This window comes from Lagopus muta, chromosome 16, assembly GCF_023343835.1.
Source record: "Lagopus muta isolate bLagMut1 chromosome 16, bLagMut1 primary, whole genome shotgun sequence".
Taxonomy (NCBI): domain Eukaryota; kingdom Metazoa; phylum Chordata; class Aves; order Galliformes; family Phasianidae; genus Lagopus; species Lagopus muta.
The window spans coordinates 13,012,028-13,034,039 of NC_064448.1; the positions used below are offsets into that span (position 1 = coordinate 13,012,028).

The window sequence follows — 22,012 nt, forward strand, 5'->3', positions numbered from 1 at the left end:
TGCCTGCCAGCACAGCCCCAGCTCTGAAGGACGCTGTATGTAAGGTGCCCTCAGACCCACAGCAGCAGCAGGTTTTTGGTCACTCCTGAAAAAGCCTGCTTGTTTATTCACCTCAGCTGACTCTTCCCAGCCCCTGTCTTGTGAGGGCATTTTCTGCCTCTAACTGGATTAATGGCATTTTATACAGAACAAAAAAAAACAAACACATACTGGCATGCTGCTATAAAAGATCCATTTTTATGCACATCTTATAATGCAATTACCAGCTGAATCTTGCTTTTTCCACCCCCCAAAAAATACCGGGTGCCCACCATGCAGATTCACCCACTTGTCAGTATATGGCTGTTGGCATCAGCTTTTATTTTTAGGAGGGGGAAATGAAACAATGCAATACTTCTTTGGGACGGTTTCTAACATTAGGAAAATATGCAAAGAAAATAGCGTGGCGATCCGCTCGCATACCTTCCCACAGAACGCAGGGCCCGCTTTTATAAAATAATAAATAGTGTTTCAAAGCATTTGGACGTTTTTAAAAACAACATCTGACATTTTGGACGTCACCGCATCCTGAGGCTCCAGGAGGGAAGCGGGGACCTGCTCTGCGTGTTGGCTGCGCCCTGCACACAGCCCTGGGGGCACACGGGGACACTGCAGCCCCATCCTGCAAGCACCTCACAGCAAAGCCCTGCTTGCACAAGGTGCCCCATTCAACCCATGGATTCCTTGCCTTTGCTCTAGCAGTCCCCACGTGTAACCTCACTGCAGGCTGCTCCTGGTGGCTCATCATGGCTCCCTTTCCAAGCAGCTCTTGGGTACTGCAGCCATCACACAGCAAGGCGCTCAGGAGCTGCTGGCTGCACACTAAGCAAGGAAACAAACGTAAGTACTCACCGACACCACTGGACTTATGTTTGCATATTGCAACAAAGCACCTCCGCAGGGGAACGCTTTCTCGTCGCAGCACACCATCACTCACACACAATTACACACACAAATATTTTACTCACAATTCCTATTTTCCATTTTAGAAAAATAACTGAAACAGAGCCTCTCAGTGGCAAGATTGGCAACACCCCGTCTCCACAATTCAGCGTACAGAACCTCCATTTCTTTTCTATAGGAAACTGCCCCACCGCACACACCATGCTTCCCCATACAGATCACTCAGCTCAGAGAAAATTAACACTTTCTTATTAACATAAGATGTGATTATTGAAATCAATTCAGAAAATAGCGTGCATTCACCATGAGCCCAGCAGTCCGGGCCTTCTGCATGCAATGGTTACATGCTAATTATGATAGTGGTGGGATTATTTCCCATTCACATTTGGAATTTACAACGCCGTGAGGAATTGATTAAATTAGCAGGAAAACACACGCACACACACACAAAAAAAAAAAAGGAATCAAGGACATTTTAAATTCAGGATAATTTCCTTCGAATTTTCTTTTTAGCTTGATGCCTACAAGGAACCCAGTGCCAACCCCAGCACCAGGCAGCATTTCCAAGCATTAAGAGGCAGAACAACAACCACATCTCTGGCACAGACACTTTGGGAAGGCGATGCAAGCCTTCCTTGTTTACCAGCTTCTCTGGTGTTCACAACAGCATCTCTCTTGCCTCCTGCTAATCGCACCCTTTTCCACTCAGCTAGGATTTTTAAATGAAAATCTCCTTGCATATGGCCAACAAGCCTTCACTTCCAAGCCCAGGAGCTCTGTTCTGTTAGGAGCCCGCCGCTGAGCTTGCAGCACACACCTATGCAGGAGCAGCAGGATGAAGGCAGGCGTGTCTGCTGCTCCAGCAGCATCATGGCTCCTGGGGACTTCTGTCATCACCCCAGAGGACAGCTGGCAAATAAGAGAGGGACAGAGCCCACAGTTGCCACCTGTGAGGGCTGCTTTCTCAAGCTGTTGAACCTATCAGCTGTGTGTTGGCTGCTGCTGAGGATCCTGGAGGCACCGCCAGAGCAAGGCAGGGATTTGCAGTCTTCATTTCAAGTCTGACTTGCTGCCTCTCCACACCTTGCTGAGCAGCAGGACTGTGAGCACACGGGATGCTGCATTTGCCTGCAGTGCCATTTGTGTGGTGGCTGCCCCTGAAAGCAGCAGTTCCTTCTGCCCTCACCCACTGAGCTCCAACTGCTCTGACAGCAAGCTGCAAACTACAACAAGGGAAAAAAACAAATAAAAAGAAAGAAGGAAGACCTATCCCAGACACCAGAGGAGATCAAAGCAGGAACATGAAAACTTTGAAGTCCCTTTAAACAACTGAGGCTCTTCTCCTTCTGAAACTGTGGTTTTGCTCCCACTCCCCACACGCTGCTGGAGATCCACAGGCTGCTCTCAGGCATCCGACTGAGAAAAGCAAAGGTATTGCTCTGCAACCTGCAGATGCGAGATTCCCGTGGGAAACAACACTGCCCTGGACACATACGTGTCCCCAGATCACAGAGTGAGATGGAAAACTACACCCAAAGAGTAGACACAAGTAAGCAGCAGCATGGACCTGAAGCAAGGTCAGGCAGTATGCCAGCCAAGCCTATGTTGCCAAAGTCCCATGCTGTCCCTTGCTTTGAAGGCCCTTCCAGGCACACAGCCAAGCTCGGGGCACTCCTCACCAAGCGGGCAGAAAAGCTCCAAAGAATTATCGAATCATTAAGGTCGGAAAAGACCTCTAAGATCCCCACATCCAACCCCAACCCACCCCACTATACCCACTGACCACATCCCTCAGTGCCACATCCACACAATTCTTTGAACACCTCCTGAGACAGTGACTCCCCCACCTCCCAGGGCAGCCATGCCAGAGCAGGACCAAATGAACTGGCCTTCCACCTGGAGCAAACAAGCCCAAATTGACACCCCATGGTAACAGCTAGGCACCTCCAGCTCTCCTTGAGCCTCCGGGAGGGATCTGCAAATCCCTTGTGGCTGCTGCACGGCCCCAGCCCTTCCTGCCTGTAAAGTACCGTTAAAGCACCGAATCCTTGGCGTTTCTCTAAAGCACTTGGCTGCTCCTCACAACATCCGCTGCCCTCACGGTGCACAAGCAGCAGAGGCACGGAGCAGCCAGGAACAGGTGGACTGCAGCCCCAGCAGAACATTCCCATTGCCCAGCTGGCTCTGAACCCAGCCCACATGCCTGCTCCTGCTCTGCTCACACAGCTGGGGCTTTCTCCCAGATTTCTTTCTAAATTAGCTCTGCCCATATTAGAAAGGCTCTCCTTTTCCTAAATATTTTCCAACATGGAAACAGTTCTTAACAAAGAAAGGGAGAACAAGACCAGTTTCAGAAGAGGAGCCTGTGTTTCCATCCTGCCTAACTAACACGTCAGCTCCACACAACGCCCTGCACGTGCCAGAGGATGACACGTTTCCAGCACTCACACCCACATGACTACCTAGCACATAAACACACCAAGGGGCAATTAACACAAATGCACCAAGCACACAGACTCACCTCACAGGATTGGGAACAAGCCACACTCCGAGCAGCCCCGTTTGTGCCGCCAGCAGCCTACACAGTCCTCCCAGGCAGGAAGAGCACTGCATTGGGGTGCTGCTCATCTCCAAAATGCCATCTGGAGCTTCAGGAGTGATGTGGTTGGAGCCATAAAGCAGAGATCTTGGTTCATTAAATACACCTCTGGTTCCAAACAACCATCAAGAGGTGTTGTTTGTCAGAGAACACCAAACAGGCACAAAGAGAACCAAGGCAGCAAAAAAATACGGAGTGACTCCCCATCAGAGTATCTGTACAATACTGGCATGACACCTTAGGCAAATAAACATTTGCTTGACCCGTTTCCAAGAGAAGTTATTGTAAGCTTCATGCAAACCTCTTTATTTACCAAAGCACGCACCTGGCTGAAGGCAGATCCTCAAGCTAAGCTGTGGGGCCACGCTCCCTCCTCATCTTCCTACGGGAACAAACTAACCCTTCAATAGCAGCGGTCTGAGAACAGCCCCAAGACACCATTCAAGGGAGGAGTTGAGGATGCCTACACAAAACCCAGCACTGGATACTCTTTCCACTGCCTCTTGCCTTTGCAAGTTTCCAAGAGCTCATGATATAAACCTGTCCCACCCAGGCACTGCTCTGTGTTAAGGACGCTCTGAAGGCCACATTCCAAGGCAATCTCCCCACCCTATTCCTGACGTGGCCCTCTCAAGCATGCTTTTATTAAGAAGAAAAAAGGCTGAAAGATTCTCCTTCATTCAGAACAACTTCCCACAAAGCTTCTTCCCTAAACTGAGAAGGCACCAGGACACAGTCCTGCTCTGGAAGGAGAGAGAAAAGGGAAATGATGGCATTTCTGACAAGTCTGGGAACACCCTCTGCACAAAGATGTCTGCAGCGCCTGCGAGTGCCCCGGTGACAAACGGAGCAGCCCGGCTCTGCCCTGTGCCATGCTGTCATCGCTGTTCTCCAGCCCCACCGCAGCACTGCCCTGGGATTTCACTTCACTCCATCTGCACTTTAAGCATTGTTATTTAGGACGCCGGACCAGAGAAAAGAGAGAAAAACAAACAAACAATGAAGGGGAGAAGTACAAGACTGTTTTTCTCTTAATTAGAAACATCACTCCTCTCCTACTCAACAAAGCCATAGCAGCTGGGAAGGGAAGGAGATGCTGCAGGCTTCCCCACACTGACCATGGGTCCTGCAGCACCACCGAGAAGGACCTCCTTCAAATCAGCCCCTATAATTGGACCTGCATTTATCTGACCAGGAACAGGTGCCTAAGTGCCTCCATCCCAGGCATCCTATTCTAATGCATGGAGAGAAGCATCTCCAGGAGGAAGATCAGAGTCTGGATGAGGTGATCACCCTCAGAAGTACAGACCTGTGCCTGGGCAAAGGTGGGAAGGTCCCAGCCTTGGCACGATGCTGTTCCCATCCTCTGTCTTTCATTTGCATGGACTTTCACAGTGCCTGCATTAGTAGTTTCCATTCCCAGCAGTTCTCCAAGTGAGTTGCAGCCCTGCCTGCTGCCGCTGCTTTACTGAAAATCTCAGCAAAGGCCCCCGAGCAGCAGCCCCAACATCCAGTCAGCCCCCAGGCAAAGCGATTGGGAAGGGGCAATAAGGGACGGCTGCAGCACAGCATCTCATCAGCGAGGCAAAACCAAGTTTTGGCTGTTTTACTCACTGTGAGAGGAGCCGGGGAGCTGCTTTCACACACCAGCACCATAGTAACCAAGAGAGAGAGAAGGAAAACAGCACAGCTCACACACACGGAGGCACCAAGTACTTGGAGGGAAGGAAGAGGAGGTCTGCACAGGAAAGAGAAAATCTTTCTGCTGAGAAGAACAGCAGAGAGGTGAGGGCAGGGTGGGAAGGAGCCACTCACATCCCCTGCCCCATGGCCACCAACGGGGACAGCAGCCATCCATAGCCGCGTGTCACCTGGAGTCACTTCAGGGCTACAAAGCACACGGCTCTCTTACGGCAGTCGGAACTGCGGGCCAGAAAAACCACCAGCCGTCCCCAGTATAATCAGCGCCGGCCCCATTTGGCCGCACTGGGAACCAAACGCAGCCCGGCAGCCACGTCCTGCCCACCATCACAGCCAGGGAGCAGACAGCAGAGCTGCACTGAGCCGAAGTTGCAGCAGGTGACAGAGCTCGCCCAGCCGGCAGGAGTTGCCATCCGATGGCAGTTTTCTCCAACAGCGAACAGAACGCTATCTCGGATGTGTTCGCTTCTGATCTTACAGAGGGCTTTTTTCCTCCCCCCCTCCCCCCCTTCCTTCCTCGTCACTTAAAGAGAACCCGTTCGGACGAGCTGCCCCGCACCCACCGCCGCCCCACTGGGACGGCCGCTCCCAGCTCAGCCCCGCGGGCCGCGCGCCCGGAGCCCCCGCTGACAACTCCCGTACCTCCGCCCGCCCGAGGCTCCGCGGGGCGCGGGGAAGATCCCGGGAGACGGAGAGCCGAAAGAGCCGAGCCGCCTGCCCGGCACTCGCCGGCCGCAGGTTTCCCCCGCCGCCGCAGCGGCTCGGCGCGGCTCGGCGGAGGCCCCGGCCCCGGCGGCGAGCGCGGGGCGGGGCGGGGCTGGCGGGCGGCGCCGAACGCGGGGCGGGCGGGCGCGGCACACAGCGCCATTAACTGAGCTCCAGCTCCGGGCCGAGAGGGAAGGTGACGTCATCAGAGCTGGGGGTGTTTGTGCGCGTGCGCGGGGCTCAGCTGGTGGCGGGGGGCGCGGAGGGGGCGAGGGTGCGCGAGTTGTGCGGGGTGCGCGGTGCGCCCAGCGCGGCGACCCTGCTGTGCGCCGCTCCGCGACGTTGTATTGCTGCTTGCCGCACTGCAGCTGGGTGCTGCTATCTGCCCAGCAAGGCTGCAGCCCAAGCCAGGCAAGGAGCCCCAGGATGCTGCGGAGAGCTGCCAAGACAGACGTGCTTGTGAGCGTCGTTTTTCCGTTGGAACGCAAGGGGCTGAGAATGCTGCATCTCGGTTGGGTAATAAAAAAAAAAGTAGAAGTTTTGTTTGAAAAAGTCTCGTTGCGAACATCCATGAGTCGTGGAGGTCCCAACAAGGGGAACGGGGCTCTGCCTGCTGCACCTGTGTTGGTGAGAGAATGCAGAGAGTTTGGGGTGTCCAGAGAGCAATGGATCTGCAGGGCTCACCTTGTCAATAAGCAGCATGCTGTGTAGCTCAGAGACAGCTGGTGAAGACTCAGCAGAGCCTTGAGTACCTCAGTTACGTTCTGAGAGCATGGAAGTACCCAGCACTGCATCTGCTGCTGTGTGGCTGTGCTGGATGCACAGGGGGTTGGGGAAGGAGTAAACGTGCTGCACTGGGAGTTAGGGTGGAAGGGCCAGCAGAGAAGAGTGGGTGAGCAAGGAGCCTCTGTGCAGGGATGGGATGGGGAATGAACTTCCTCAAGGTGCTCGAGTCTCAAATGCTTGCCCCAGTGTCCAGAGAATGGAGGCTTGCGGGTAGAGTAAGGCTGTGCTGCTCGTGTGCTCCTGGCGCATCGCTTTACTACTTCGCCGGAGCCGAGGATGTATTCAGCTAGCAAAGAAATGCTGCCCTCTTCTGAAAAGGTGTTCCTGTGCTGCTGCAAGGCTGCCAGCTCCTGCCCTGGTATCAGTGCGTCTCCTAAGGGCACTGAGCACAGAGGACTCCTCACTCGCTGGCAGCACTGGGTGCATGGGACTTTTCCAGGTGTGCTGGCAGCAGGGCAGGCAGCTGCCCTATGTGCATGGCCAGCGCCTGCCAATGTCTTGCAGAAAACAAGAGCTGGGCAGGGTGCTGCTTGCCTGCTGTGTGCTTCTATCCCCTCTGCTACCTGCAGCTGGCACAGCTGAAGCACGCCTTGGTCCTGCTTTGGCTCCTCTATGAGGGAATGTAATAACATTTAAATACCTTAGAAATATCACCCCCTCTGCTTTTTCTGCAAAGGACAGAGCAGGATGGGAAGCTTGGAATAGAGGTCATGCCTCGTCCTGCCAGACCCACAGTGTCCAAAAGCCCTTGCTGGAGGGTTGAGCTCTGAGAACAGCAAGCAGGGGCTGGGCTGCTGGGTGCAGCATGGTCTGGCACAAGGCATGCATTGAGCAGTCTTCTCTGAAGAGCACTGCTCTGTGACTGACAGCAGGTTTCATAGGGAAACAGCTCACCCGACTCCATTCTTCCAGATCTTACTGTTAAAGTGGAGATACTAAAAGCATCCTCCAAAAACACCAGGTGACAGTGAAGGCTCATTCCTCCCATCCACCCCATCAGCCTCCCCACAAAGTAACCCTTCTTCCTCCCGGTCTTCAGTGCATCAGTTCTTATATCCAGCAGCAATTCAGGGAGTGACACTGTAGTGATTGCCTGACCCATCCTGTGTGGCCATATCCCACCTGACCCTATATCAGCCTACCTATAGCATCTCCATATCAAGGCACTGACCTCCTCATCTCAGTCCTGGCTGCACAAAGCTTCCAGCTGCTGCAAGGCAGGAGTTAGAGGGCACATTTTCCCAAGAGCTGAGCCCTCAGCCTCCGGGTGCCTTTCCCAAAGGACTCAGTCCTTTGGTCCTGACAACTGTAGCGCATGCAATTTATGCCTTGAGGGGCTTAAATGTTTAAAATTTGAGTCTGGAAAATGAAATAAAGACATTAATAGAAAATGTCAGGCTATAGCAGCCTCAAAGCGCGCGGAGGTCAAGCTGCCATGGGGCTTTGTGTCATCCATCACTCCTGCCCACAGGCCTAGTGGTATGTCCCTTCCACAGAGGTACCTGGGGGTGATTTTTTAGATACCTGGATACCACCAATGCCTGAAGAACTGAGACTTCCTAGCCCCTCTTCCACCAGGTAACATTCTCTTGAAGGCGGGATGATGCATTACCAGTGCTGCTTGGGTGTTGGTATTGCTGCTCCAAGTGGCAGCAAAGCAGCCCCTGCCCTTGGCACTAAGGTGCTAATGACGCCCTTCTCCACCTCCAGCAGCAGTCAATGCTACGACACTGCAACCCAAGTCTGCTCAGCAGATGTGAGTGCCTTCCTCCTGCTGCTGGGCTCTAACTGGAGAACCTACGCTGCCTTTAGGGGTCTGCATGGATTTTTGGTATTTTCTCCTCCTAAACGACCAATTATTCCCAAGTCTACCTACTGTACAAGGGCAGAAAGCTCTGTTAAATCTCCGTCTGAGCCCAGCCCAACTCCTCCATGGCCAGGTGGGTGGATTCTCCTGGATCCCTCCAATTCTCCATTGATGCTCCTGAGGAGAACTATAGGCTGCAGAGTGAAGCCAAAATGCTCTTCCCTGTGTAGACAGGAGGAGGAGGTGTCCTCTAGTGGCGATGAGTCCCTGCATCGAGTAGATGCATTAGCAACAGATACCTCTGCACAGAAATCCCTGCCAACTTACAGGAAATCCCTGCAGCTCTCCTCTGAGCTGTGCTTGTTTCTCCTTTGCTGCAGGGGAGGTTGAACCTGACGGATGGCCCTAACGAAGTGGTGTTCAGTGTGACAACACGGTACCAGGACATTGCTGCTGCGAGGCCACCACGTACCTGTGGAACTGGGATGACAAGGTGGTGATCTCCGGCATCAACAGCACCATCACCAACTAAAGGGCCCTTCTCCCTCCCTTTGCTTCACCCATAGGGGTAAAGTGTTCTTTCAAGGCAGCCAGGAAAGATGTCATACTCCATCTTTCTGGATGCCCACCAGGTTGGATCAGCCTAACTTGGTCTCCTTTCCTTTTAGTTCCAATGCTTTTGGGCACATCTTACCACCTCTGGGAAAAGACTGGACTCATCACAGCATTGCTAAGCCCTTCCACAAAATCCAACTGTAAGCGTCAGCTCAGCTAGGACCCTAAATGGAAGTGGGAGGTGATAGTGAAGCTGAGCAGGAGCTGTCATGAGGGCTCCTGACTCACAGATGCTGGATAACAAGCCTTAACTTTCTGCTGTCAGCGATGGCTAAGTCTTGCTGTGGTTTAGATGCTGGGGGCACCTGGCAGGGGTTTTTCACTGCAAGCACGTGCCATGCAGCACTGTTGCAAACTCCGGCATGAGTAGTTCAAGTGACCCTCGGTGCTCTTGTTGCAATCCGCGTGAGTGGGAGCACAGTAGCAGAAGCAGGGTGGGTCATTTCCCCTTGGCTGAGTGATGCTCCCATCCTCTCTGGCCGCTGAGAGGCACTGTGGGCCCGCAGATGGCTCATCCCTACCTCAGCTGGCTCTCCCCATCTCCTGTCACGTAAGAGCTCTGTGCGTCCCAGCCTGAGCCGCGGGCTGAGCAGGGAGCTGTGCCCAGCTCGCCTTGCTGCTGGTGGGGTGCTGCTCCCTGGGTTTCTCGGCAGCAAGGCAGAAAAAGCAGAAAGGCTTCCCTATGTTCTCAGGAACGGCTACAAGTTCCTCTGCTGCTCAGCCCATCCAATCCTCGTGGCACACATCACCAAGGGTTACCCCAAGTGGATCAACCAGCAGGGCTGTGCCCTCCCCAGGAGCCCCAGCCTCTTCTCTGCTTTCCACAGTTACAGTCCTCTCCCATCACCGGTCCTGCACCTGGGGATGGCATTCCCCTCCCTGCTGCTACACGGGGGGATGCATCAGCCTTAAATTTGGCCTTCCTTGGTGCAGGATGCCTTTCTAGGAGGCTGAGCATGGCACAGCTCGTTTTCCTTAGAGCCTCATGGTGAAGCTCTTGCAGCGCACAAAATCTCTTCTACTCTCCAAGTATCTTCTTTGAGCCCCCAGACTGCCTGTCTGTGTGTAGTCCAACCTGCACTCTGACCCCTCATGTCTCACAGCCTTGGGTTGCACGGTGGTGATAGCTCCCTGCAGCTCTCATGCCTTCTGACCCTCCCTGGTCAGGATGTCAGTGCTTACAAGCAGGTGGGTCTGCCTGAGAGCTGCATTTTCACACAGTCAACCCCAATAGAGAGCTGATCCAGGAGCTGATGAAGAATTTCAAATCAATGTAAGTGATGTGCTGGTTCTTCACACCACTGGGTCAATGTGGATTTAACTATGAGAAACATCTTGCAGGGATAGAAAAAAAACAAATCCCTGTTAGGTTAGGGTGGACAAAAGCCCATTTGCATTCAGTTTTTTGGATTGCTTCAAGCCCCATTACGTTACCTCTTATTGCTGCAGCTTCTCCCATCACCCTATAGGTACGAGCAGCTAGCAGAGGTGATGGAGCTGATCTTCCCTCCCCTCGGGCAGGAGGGGAGTAATGCTCTGCTGTGCCCTGAGTGCAACCACTTCGTCTACTGGAGACCTCCCCTGCCTGCCATTGACTTGAAATTCTTCTCCTGACCCCATCATCTGTGAGGACCTGCCCCAGGGCTCTTCATGAGTCCTGCCAGAACCAGATGCTCCTCATTGGGTACTCAGCCATTCTGTACTTCTAGCACAAGTCACATCCTGCACTAAGGCAGCTCTTCTCATGGCACAAAGGCAGCAGTGAAGAGAGTTCTGACTACTGAAAACTTACCGTAGCTCTCTGAGCCAAGTGTCTTCTTAATGTTATTCATCTTCAGAGATGGCTATTTTTTAAAGGTGATGATGGGTCACCCTTATTTATAGATGAGCCTCTGGCACACCCAGCACTGCTGTGTGGTAGCTGCTGGAGTGAAGCTGTCACATGGCTTAACTTGTAAAGCTGCATGGAAGTTGCTGGGCTTTGAGCATTTTTCACTCGCAGCAGTAATTAATAGACAGTGCTTTAATCCAGGCTGCCTCTTGTCCACTGCAGCCCCGTGCAGTACAAGGCAGAGCACTGCTGGGCTCCTTCCTCTGCTCTGCATCCAGCTTTTCCTTCTCTGATGCTGTGTGAGTGTGAACCACTTCCTGCTACTCTGATTCCCTTTCTTCCTGTCTAAATAGCTTCAGTGTTTAACTTGAGCTCCCTGTCTTAGCACAAGCCGGGTGTTATGCTTCTCTCCTTTCCTAAAGCCACAGAAGTCATTTTGATACTGGAAACCTCAGCAAGAAATATTTTATTTTTCCTTTCCAGTACAAACAGCCTTTCAGCTTTTAACATCTGAACAATGTACAAGGTTTCAAAAACAATAAAACACAGCCTTTTAGCAGTACCTATTGCCAGCTGCCTCGGAAAGCTGCCCAGCACAAAACAACTGCATGGGCACCATCTCCTTCCCTCTCTGCAAGAAAAAAAAAATGCCCTATTTTACACCAATTCCTTTCATTTTTAAACACTGATAGCTGAGAACTGAAATACAAACTATCTTCAAGTGACTAGTCAGGAATAGTCCAAACATAGCACCATGTTCAGGAAGCTCAGACTTCTTCCTTGTCCTGGTTCGGTCAGTGCCAACGCTGGCTCTGTGCTGCAGGAAGCTGTTCTGCTGCTTTCTGGGGCAGAAGCCCTGGCTGCTCAGCTTGGCAGAGGTGAGCCTGGGGCTGGGTTTTCTCTTTGGTTGCTGCAGCCCTTTGGGGGCCTGGGGCAGGGTGCTCCTGCAGGGCAAGGACCTGGCCCATCACGAAGGGTTGCCTTGATCTCCCTGCCCTCTGCTGGGGGGAAGAAAGGAGTTTGTGCTATTTAAGAGCAGGTTTCTTGGGATACCCCAAAGTGGCTGGATGTTGCTCCTCAGCTGGAGCAGGTTCTCAATCATCAAAGCTGCAGCCAGGCACAGTACTCACCATTCCCATTGTGCAGAGGGTGACCTGCAGAGCACAGAGTGGGAGCTGGGCTGGAAGGGCCCATGAGCTGCAACACTGAGCTGAGACAAGAACGTTCCTCTGCTATAAAGTGCCAGAGTTGGTGGGGTGGAGGCTCTTTAATCTCCTCTTCATCCTTCCTTAAAACAATATCCCTGGTGGCTGAGCAGCAGTGTGCCCATGCAACCCCTGGGAAAGGTGGGCACCCGCTCCATGAGGCCAGGCTGGCACCACTCAGCACACACTGACCTTCTCCAGTCTTTGTGGGAAAGCAGGATGACACTGGGTGCATCACTTTGGTTTTCACACCACCTCCAGCCCCACGCTGACCCAGGAGCACAGCTCAGCCTACCTCCAGGCCTGAGCTCAGGAGAGGTCTTCTCAAGGTGCCTCCTCTCTCTGGGGTCCCTGAATCCTCAGCATCCCCATGGACCCAAGGGATCCCAAAGCAGAAGCAGGCTTCTGCTCCAGGATTGGGAAAACCCATGAGCAGGTGTGCGCTCATGCTCACGTCCTGGAGCAGCTGCACCTTGCCTGCCCTGGGATGAGATGAGGAAATCACGTTCACAGTTTAAGCAATAAAACAGGAGAAAACCAGAGCTGGAGGGCAGGAGGCTGCTCCATGCCTGGCTTTGTCTCTTCAGAGATCTACGCACACGTGTCTTTGGGAAAGACACAAGTTTTTCCATAACCCTTTGCATCAGTGCCAGGTGGAACCAGACAGAAAAGTACATTAGGATTGCAAACCACAGCAGCACTAAGGGAGCACGTGAGCTCATGCAAATGCTGCTAGGACTGGCGAGAGGTGCTCTATGCAGCTTTTCAACGTACAGCAAGGGAAATGGGGGCAGCAAAAGAAAGCTTTGCAAAGGGGTGAGCACCGTGACAGCGGATTGTTCAAAAATATATATACACATACCATATATATATATATGCATGTGTTTTCTTAATGCATATCCTCATATGCTCCATAAGGCATGTGCGTTTGCATGGAGAAGGCAGCAGTAGAAATGGATTTACCTTCTGCATGGAGGGCTGCCGGATCGAGGAGGGGAGTGCAGCTCCCCAGGGCTGTGCGAGTACGTGTTGGCTTTGAAATCCACAGTTCCTGCAGTGAGTTGTTCCCTGGAAGGAGCCCTGGCTCTGTTCAGTCCCTGGATGAAGATGCAGGTGGTCTTTAGGTCAGAGAATTTCTGTTCCTCAACTGATGACTACAGGGTTTTATTCTTCGACAAGCGACCAATCCACAAAAAATATTAAAAAAAAAATAATAATAATAAAAAATAATAAACAAAATAAACCTTCCCGCCTCCAGCTTCCTCCTGAATTGTCCTTCTGGGGTCATCAGCCCTCAGCCCACGCATCACCCCCGGCCATGTGCCGGTACCTGCTGCTGCAGGGGCTGCACAGCTGCTGCACAGCAAGGCAAGCACCAGAAACAACACAATTAAAAAAAAAAAATTAAAAAAAAAATTAAAAAGGAGGGGATGAAGGAGAGGGTGTAGCAGCTTTTAATTTATCTTTTCATTAAAAAAAAAAATTAAAAAAAAAAAAAAAAGGTTGTCACATTGGAGTCTGTGTGATATAAGTTAAGCGAGGAAGCAGCGCGCTTTGGCAGGGCTAATGCTTCCCTCCCGCCCGCTCCTCCAGGTGGCCGAGCTGCTCCGCCAGCTCCAAGACCTTGGCTTGGCAGTCGAGCAGGTTGTCCTTCAGCCCCGTTATTTCCTGAGAGTGGGCAGCCAGCGTCCCATTGAGGCGGTCCATGCGGTCCCACAGGCCGCCCGTGTGTTTCTCCAGCTCTCCCCTCACTCCATCCAGGCTCCCCAGCACAGCCCCCAGCCGGCCGCAGGCTCCCTCCACCCTTGCCACGCGCTCGTCGAAGTGTGCGACGTCACGCTGCAGGCTGCGGGCAGCGCCGCGGCAGGAGCTGAGCTCACCGGCAATGCGCGCCTTCAGGCGCTCCAGGTCGCCCTTCAGGTTGAGCACGCGGCGGTTGCTGAAGAAGAGCTGGGAGCCGTGGTCGCTGACTTTCTCCTGGATAGAGTGCACCTCGTCCTCGATCTTCCGCTCGTGCTCATCCAGCGAGGAGTTGACGTGCGTCACGGTGTCCGAATACTGCGAGACGGAGTCCTTGAGCCCCGTCAGGGATTTGCTGACGGTGTTCAGGTTGATCTTCAACAAGGTGATCTCCCCCTGCAGAGCCCCCGCCGCCTCCTCCTCGATGCGCCGCTGGATCTCCAGGATGGTGGCGTTCAGCTTGCGCAGCAGCTCCGAGGTGCTATCCATGCGGAGCAGCAGGTCCTGGTTCTTGTTCTGGCAGTCCTCGATCTCCGTCCGGAAGGTCTCCACATCTTTGGAGGCGGAGCTGCAGCCCGACAAACAGGTGCTCTCCAGCGTGACCAGACGGTTCTGCAGCACCTCCAGCTTCTCATCCGTGCGTTTCCTCATGCTGGCGAGCTCCCCCTCCAGCACGGGCACCACCACCCCATCCATACCCATGGGAGCACTGACATTGTTCAGCTCCCCAACGATGCTCATGAACCTGTCCTCCAGGGTCTGCATTTTATCTTCGAAGGCCGTTCTCATGCCATCCACTTCCGCCACCACTGTGCCTCTCATGCTATCCTCCATGCTGGAGCAGCAGCTCCCCGTTTCTCTCTCGGTAGCGTTCAGCCTGGCCTCCAGGTCCTCAAAGCGCCCTTCGAAGAGGTTCCCCAGGGTGATGGTGGAGATCTCTCCATCCATCCGTGAGTGCAAGTTCTTCTGCGACTCAGAGATGCTGTGCAGGCCCTTCTCCAGGATGTTCATGCGGTCAGTGAGGTAGTCCAGGCTGCTGCAGCAGCTCTCCACCACTGTTAGCCCTTGGATCTGGGTCTCCAGCTGGGAAATCTCTTTCTTGATCTCCAGCTCCTTTCCATCCAGAGTCTGCTGCAGCCGCAGGTTGGCAGCTTTCTCCTGCTCGCACTGCTGCTGCACCTCCTGGATGCGGAAGTCACAGGCGGTCTGGATCTTGCCCAGCTGCTTCTCGAAGCCGTCGAGCAGCTCTCCACGCAGGCTGCCCAGCCGTGCAGCCACGTACTCCTCCAGCAGCTCCATGGAGGTGAGGGGTGATGGCCGGGCCGCCTCCAGCAGGTGCTTGAGCTGCCCATCGTGCTCCAGCACCATGCCACGAACCTCATGGAGCAGATCCGCCTTGGATTTCAGCACGTCGCTCACCTCCGCCACTTTGGTCAGGATCTCCCCAACAGGTGGATACGAAGCGACATCAGCCTTGTCTGCCACATCCACCAGGCCATCAGGAATGATGCCAAAGCCCACGGAGGAGTCAGGCGTGCCGGGGCTGTTCATCAGTGAGCCGATCATCTTGGTGGTGTCCTCCTGGATGGCCAGGCGCAGGCGGTCCCCCAGCCCACTCACCAGCACGTGCAGGCTGTCGTAGGCCTGGGCCAGGCGCCGCACCTCCTCTTCCAGCCGCTCCAGGCGGTCCCCAACCAGGCCAGGCAGCTTCCTGCCTGCAGGAGACAGAGAAGACGGTCAGGGCTGTGTCCTTTACCTCCCTCCTGAGCTTCTGATTGGTTCAAGTCCTTTTCATCACCTCATAGAACAGGTTGGGCTGGAAGGGGTCATCTAGTCCCAACCCTTCTCCTTTCTGATATCAGCTCCCACCTGCCTCTTGTTTTCTCAGCCAAACATTGCCTCAGTCTCCCTCCTTTCACCTAGCTCCTCTACTCAATTTGATGGGGAAAACCTGCGTGCTTCCAAGGACAGTAACTCCACCACCTCTCTGGGCCTGTGTCAATGCATCATCAATTCTTCCTAGTATCTAACTTGAACCAGCACAATTTGAGGCCATTCCCACTCATCCTATCATAAGCTTTAAAACAATGAGGTACAGCAATTTTAAAGCCACACATTCTGAAATGTAGTAAATAAGAAAAGTGATCCTCAAAGTAATGAGAGGTCAGGCATCTGGACACAAAGGTCACCCACCTAAAGTCTGTACACTCATGCCCTGTGCTGGAACACGAAGCTGGGAGCTCTGTGACAAAGGCCAGTGGTGCAGCAATGTGGGAACCCAAAGCAATAGCAAGATCTCACCATATTGATTCTTCTTTGGTCCTGCAAACAGGTCAGGGTGGCTTTTCGGATGGGGAGGCACTCTGGGGAGTGGGAACATCTTCGGCCCAGGGGGCATTTTGGGACCAGGGTGCTGGGGCACCAGGACAGGCTGATCAGTGGGGCTGTCGTGGCAGCCTTCTCCCATGAAGCCTGGGCAGCATCTCCATGCCAGCTCAGTCACTGTCTTGTAGCCAATCTTGTACCTGGGTCTGAAGAAGGTGCGGTACCTTTCCAGGAGAGGGGAGAGAAAGGGAAAGCATTTTAGAGAGGCAACCTCAGCTCTGAGTAAGATAGAAGAGTGGGGCCATGGGTCCTGTTGTTGTGAGGAGAGCCTGGCTGAGACCCCGAGAGAACAGTCCTCCCACTCACTGCATCAATGCTCAGTGCAGCACCAACAACACCTGCCCAAGAACACAGCTCATGAACCAGCACTGCAAAAGCATCACCCAGTCTTTCCAGGACTGGACCATGAGGTGAAATAACCAGGTGCCACCATACTATGTGGAGAGGGGTTTTTTGTTAATGAGGCATAAGTTGATTTTTATTTATTATCATTTTTTAAAACATTGGATTCTTGATGCTAGCTTGGAAAAAACAGCAGCAAGTGTATTGCTCCGGTCCCCAAACAGATGACCACTGTGACAGATGTTAAACAGTTGGGCAAATTCCAACACAGAGCAGCACAAGTAGGAATGATGGACGTGACACCAAAGCCTTTGTGAGCTCATACCACTGCCCGCATGTGCATCTCACAGAGCTGGACAGTGAGGAGCAGAGCAGTGTTTTCACCCATCTATCACATAGGGCAGCCCATCTGCAACCATCCCCACAAGATCCCCAGTGTCCCCACCCAGGCTGCAGCTTCTGCAGCAGGAGTCACATGGAGATGTCTGCTCACAGTGAGGGGAGAAGGAGAAAGAAAACCCAAATCCCACTATTTGAATCATTTTAACATTTCCCAGCATCAGTTTCCCAAAGACCCAGGACAGTTTCAAACATCTTTGGAAAATAAGCTCTTCTTTTCACTGTTCCTCTTCCTGTAAGCTGCCAAGTTGTGGTCCTTTCTTCCTTCTGCCCACAGGTTCCAGGGCCAGCAGTGGAGCAGGATGCTGCTGTGGCAGCCACCACCAGTGGCATGAAGCAAGGACACCTTGCTTTCCTGGTGCTCCTACTCCCAGCAGGGGCAGGGAGGACACGGGAGCATGGCATTCCCACAGCAGTGCATCCCTGCCCAGAAGTGACCACAAAGCCCCACAATCTGCCCTGCTCCAGCACAGCATTTAGGAGGTAGCAGAGAGTTTTGCAAATATTTTCCCACAGCAGCAGCCCTCAGCCTGCTCTGCTTCCCCCTCCCCTCAAGGAAGGGCAGCCCCCCAGCCCCTTTGTGTCCCCATACTCACAGCACTTTCCCCGGGCACTTGGGGCCCCAGCTGCACTTGTGGTACTCAGCTTTGACGTAGCTCTCGGCGCCGTCCTGCAGCACACAGGTGACATTGCGCTGCACCACATAGGCACAATAGCTCCTGAGGGGGGGGAAGCACAGCAATGCAGTGTCACCTCCTGCCCCAGGGGCACAGCATGACAGCCTGCAGTCACCTGGAGCTGTGCTCAACAAGAGACGCTATGGGGGCAAGGAGAACACCCCCAGAAATGGGTTTTCTGGGAATCATCAGCCCTAAAGAAGTCTCTTCAGGTTCCTCAGAGCAGCAGTGCAAGGAGCAGAGCCTCCTCCCTTCTGCCACCATGACCACAGCTGAGTGCCACAGGGTAACACCAGCTCCAGAGCAAGGAAGAGACAGCTGGAAGGAAGGATGCAGGAGTCCTATTGGACAGATGGAGGCCAAGGCTGCTCTGCTGGAGGCAGGCTGCCAGCCGGAGCAGATGGATGCAGTCCATGAGGGCAGATAGTGGGGACGTGTGGTGAGGCAGGGGCTGAGGGTAGGAACACAGCAGATGGCAGAGCGGGAGGAGAAGAGGGTAGATGCAGCAATGGAGGGTCAGCAGGACAGAGCAGATGGGCCTGAGTGAGCTGCGGGATCAGGGAGGTATTTGGCAGGGCAGGAGGACGCAGTGCAACCTCTTCTTCCCAACCCCTCTCCAAGGGCTCTCCATGCATATCTCCTGGGATAACCACAGCAATTCCCATCATTCTCAGCCCCAGTGAGAGGCTGCCAGGCCCCGGGCATGCACAGGGCTCAGCACTGCAGATCGCTGCTCCAGGGTGAGTCATTTATCCATGCGCAGGGCTACTTGAGAACTAAGGCCAGCAACTTTTCTTAGCTGGATGGAAGGGAGATCATGTGTGCATGTGGAAATTTAGAATCACTCTCACCCATAAATCCAGGATTTGCTTTTAGACACCTCCAGCCTTCTCTTTAATTAAGCTAGTAGCAGATCTGCTAGCCATTGTTGATGAACTGTGCACACTTGTGGCTGCTTGGATTGGGATGGCTCTGGCTCACTCCCCTTTGCAGATACCCCTTTCTTTCTCACCCACCTGTGGCTAGCAGCTTTATAGCTGCAGCTTGATGTTTTAAGGGTGAGCAGCTGGAAAATGTTACAGGGTTTGGAAAGCTCCCACTGGCACTGCCAGTATTGTTCATTTCAGATGTTACTTTATTCATTTCAGCTTGTTTGTAACACCAAATCCCCCCCTTTTCAGAGGGGCCAAATACAAAACTGCTCTACCAAACAAGCACAGAGACCCCCCCACCAGGACATAACACCCTTCTTGCTGGGGAATGGAAAAGCATATTGAACACGCAAAGCCTGCATTCCTCTTTCGCCTGAGCTTTCCAGGTTACTTAACAGCACATCTCAGCCCCAGTAAGCCCCATACATAGGGATATACAGAGGCACACAGCCCCGTCCGCACCCCCTCCCTGCCCGATCCCACAGCTCTCACGTCCCTACGGGGCCCGCACGTACATTCCGGTCCCTTTCGGGACACAACCGCCTCCCCCCAGCCCAGCACCGCCGATGCCCATCTCGCGATGCCCGACGGCCGCGCAGAGTCGCTTACTTGTGCTTGCCCACGGGTCTGCCGAGCTGCGGGCTGGAGCCGGTCGTGTAGAGGTTGTACCTGCCGCCGTAGGGCAGGGGGGCGGCGGGGGGGTAGAAGGTACCTTTAGCATCGGCGAGGGCCAGCAGCGTCCCCAAGGAGAAGCAGGCGAGCAGAGCTCCGCGGCGCAGCTCCCGCCGCATGGTCCCGAGCCCGGCGGAACGCAACGGGGACGAGGTGGCCGCAGGCTCCGCTGCGGAGGGGCCGGAGCTCCGCCCTGCCCTGCCCTGCCCTGCCCTGCCCTGCCCTGCCCTGCCCTGCCCTGCCCTGCCCTGCCCTGCCCTGCCCTGCCCGCCGGCACACGCTGCTCCGCCGCCCGCCCGACCCCTTTTGTAGGGCGGCGGCAGGGGCGGGCCGCGCTCCTCCCCCAGCCCTCCCCCGGCCCCCGACCCCCGGCCCCGCGGGCGGGGAGACAAAGCCGAGCCCCCCGCCCCCAGGAGCCCCGCGCCGCCGGGCGGATGGAGCCGCGTGTCCCTGCGGGTGGGATGGGACTCCGAGCCCCCGCGGCCCCGCAGCCGCCCCTTCTGCCCCCGCTGCCCCGCTGCCGTCTGCGGGCGTTTGCCCCCGTGGGCAGCAGGTGCAGCAGCGCGGAGCCGGGCAGGGTGCGGAGCAGCGGGGCGCCGTCTGGAGCTCTGGGGGAGGCTACGGGAACCCTTGGCCCCAGGCAGCCTTTGCTGTCCCGATCGCACCAGCATCCAGTTCGCTCAGGGCCGGTGAAACCAGCACGTGGGTTTTTCAGAAAGAGAAAGAGAATTCCAGAGCCGGCATCGCCCCCCCTCCCCCCCCCCTCCCCCCCCCCAACCCGCCTTTAGTTCCAGGCTCCCCGTTTGTTTCACCAGGTACCCAGACGCGCAGCCCAGGGGTGCGGCTGCATGGCAGGGCTGCACTGGGACCCTTTGCCTGCAGAACCTCAGCTTCTCTCGGTGTATTATGAAAGCCGCCCTGCCCTTCTACCCCTCCTGAGATCCCCGTTATCCCGCACACAGGTATCTCACAGCAACAGATCCCTGCGGTGCCCTGACACCACGCCATAACCACCCGGCTGTGGGAGCCGGCGCTTTCTTGACCTCAGGCTGTGCCGTTGCCATCGGGTTGGGGGGGAGTGAGAGAAGAAACCCGTTGTCCCAGGAGGCTGAAATATGCAGGAGGGACAGTCTATGCAGTGCTCTGTAAAAACAAACACAAGCCTACCGAGCCTGCATGGCTTAATGCTGGATGCCAAAGCTGAGAAGTAACCTTGCATACAGCCTTAATTTTTTTTCCCTGTGTGCAGGGAGCACGATCCAGTTTTAATAACAGCGTGCTGCATGTGCCTGTCTGAGGCCTCAGGAAAAAACATCTGCTGCCACTTCACGGTTTCTGCAGCCCCTGGCCCTGCTGCTGGAGCCTGAGCTGGGCATGGCAGGGCAGCCAGGAGCCCTCAGCCTGCTCCCATGGAAAGGAGGTGTGAGTCGCCATGCCTGTAGGCACCTATCGGTCTGTCCGTCCCTGCAGTCCGACCCCATTTCTGAAATGTTGGGTCACTTGCTGCCAGATCTCACAGCAAGGTCCTTGGAGGGAATAAATTCCCTTATGTTGCTCCATTCTCTAATTGTTTTGGGGGGGGGGGGGGGGGGGGGGGAGAAGCATCTGGGCAGAGCTGAGAGAGCCAAGCTTTGGTCCCAGCTGAGGAAATAGATTCAGCCTCCAACTCACTCATACACATAAGGCATCAAAGAACACACACAGGAGAGAGGCCCTACAGATACCAGGGGATGTGCAGTGGGGCCTGGCACTGGGAGCTGTGCCCATTGGTGCCACTGTGAGCATCCCTGCACCCAGAGGTGTCCATCACTGCACCCAGAGGTGCCCAGCAATAGGAGCTCAGGAGCACATGTCCCATGGGCAGGGGTTGCCCACTCTGCCCCAGGGCAGTAGGGCCAATTTCACAAGCGGATGACACCGAACAGTGACTCATTCTGCTTCATGTGGTTTTTAATTAACACTTGCATGGCCCCATCAGCCAAATAATTGCCTCCCTTCATGGGTCAGCAAGTCAACAGCTCCGACCCCCATTCCCACCTGGGTACAATGTTTGGTGGCTGCACCTCACACTCCTCTGCAGACCTACATTGAGGTTGAAGGTTCCAGGCTCCTCCAGGGCTTCTGCAGCACTGCTCCCATCCCCATCCTTTGGCTCCATCCATCCTCATCCTCAGCCACCATGGTGTGGTGAGGTGCAGTGGTGGAACACAGATGCCCTCCATGATGCCAAAGGGACAGGAGCATGTCCTCAGCAAGAGGAATTTGAGCTGGGCATTAATAAAAGAGATATTCTAGTAGTAAAATTAATATAGCCCTGGAGGAGACTATATTGAGCCATCTGGAGATCTTAAAGGAAAGGTTAGATTAAAAAAAAAAGTCTGTCCGGATCAATTTGGAATAGGGACGCGGACTGGATGTCTTCCCAAGTGTTCTCCAGGCTGAGTTTTTCAGAGTACAAATTCATTTCCCAAAGTGGCAAGGCCAGAGAGCAGCCCAATTTAGAGGTCGACCAGGGTGTGATTCCCATGGATAGAAAGTCTCTCTTTGCATTGGCGCTGGCCAAGGCCTTTTCCCCTGGCTGTGGGTCTGTGTCTGTGGGAGGGGCAGACTTCTGAACCCAGTTTTCCCAGAGGCACATCCAGCAGGATCCGGGTGGCACTGCAGCCATCCTGCA

General features: G+C 54.4%; 2 protein-coding genes across 3 annotated transcripts in view; both read right to left on the reverse strand.

The window, feature by feature from the left end:
* ZHX3 (zinc fingers and homeoboxes 3) overlaps positions 1 to 6,030 on the reverse strand; it is a 35,561-nt gene extending 29,531 nt beyond the window's left edge. The window contains exons 1-2 of one of the 2 annotated variants that reach the window (XM_048962595.1): positions 5,885 to 6,030; positions 5,156 to 5,279 (exon numbers count right to left, since the gene is read on the reverse strand). The gene's annotated coding sequence lies outside the window, so the exon portion shown is untranslated. The remainder of the gene's footprint in view (positions 1 to 5,155; positions 5,280 to 5,884) is intronic. The other variant, XM_048962594.1, reaches the window with a different exon arrangement.
* Positions 6,031 to 10,541: 4,511 nt separating this feature from the next.
* EMILIN3 (elastin microfibril interfacer 3) lies at positions 10,542 to 19,527 on the reverse strand. The gene is made up of 4 exons (XM_048963387.1): positions 19,276 to 19,527; positions 17,654 to 17,776; positions 16,233 to 16,480; positions 10,542 to 15,646 (listed from the first exon to the last, which is right to left on the reverse strand). Exons 1-4 carry the CDS (start codon positions 19,455 to 19,457, stop codon positions 13,755 to 13,757), a joined length of 2,445 nt encoding a protein of 814 aa, XP_048819344.1. The 5' UTR covers positions 19,458 to 19,527; the 3' UTR covers positions 10,542 to 13,754.
* Positions 19,528 to 22,012: the final 2,485 nt, after the last annotated feature.

Bases quoted from the DNA above. Each gene is read 5' to 3' on its own strand.
- EMILIN3 (XM_048963387.1), bottom strand. From the start codon at position 19,457: ATGCGGCGGGAGCTGCGCCGCGGAGCTCTGCTCGCCTGCTTCTCCTTG. The intron at 17,777-19,275 runs GTAAGCGACTCT...CCCCCCCCTCAG, and splicing joins AGACCCGTGGGCAAGCACAA to GAGCTATTGTGCCTATGTGG. The intron at 16,481-17,653 runs GTGAGTATGGGG...TCTCCTGGAAAG, and splicing joins AAGTGCCCGGGGAAAGTGCT to GTACCGCACCTTCTTCAGAC.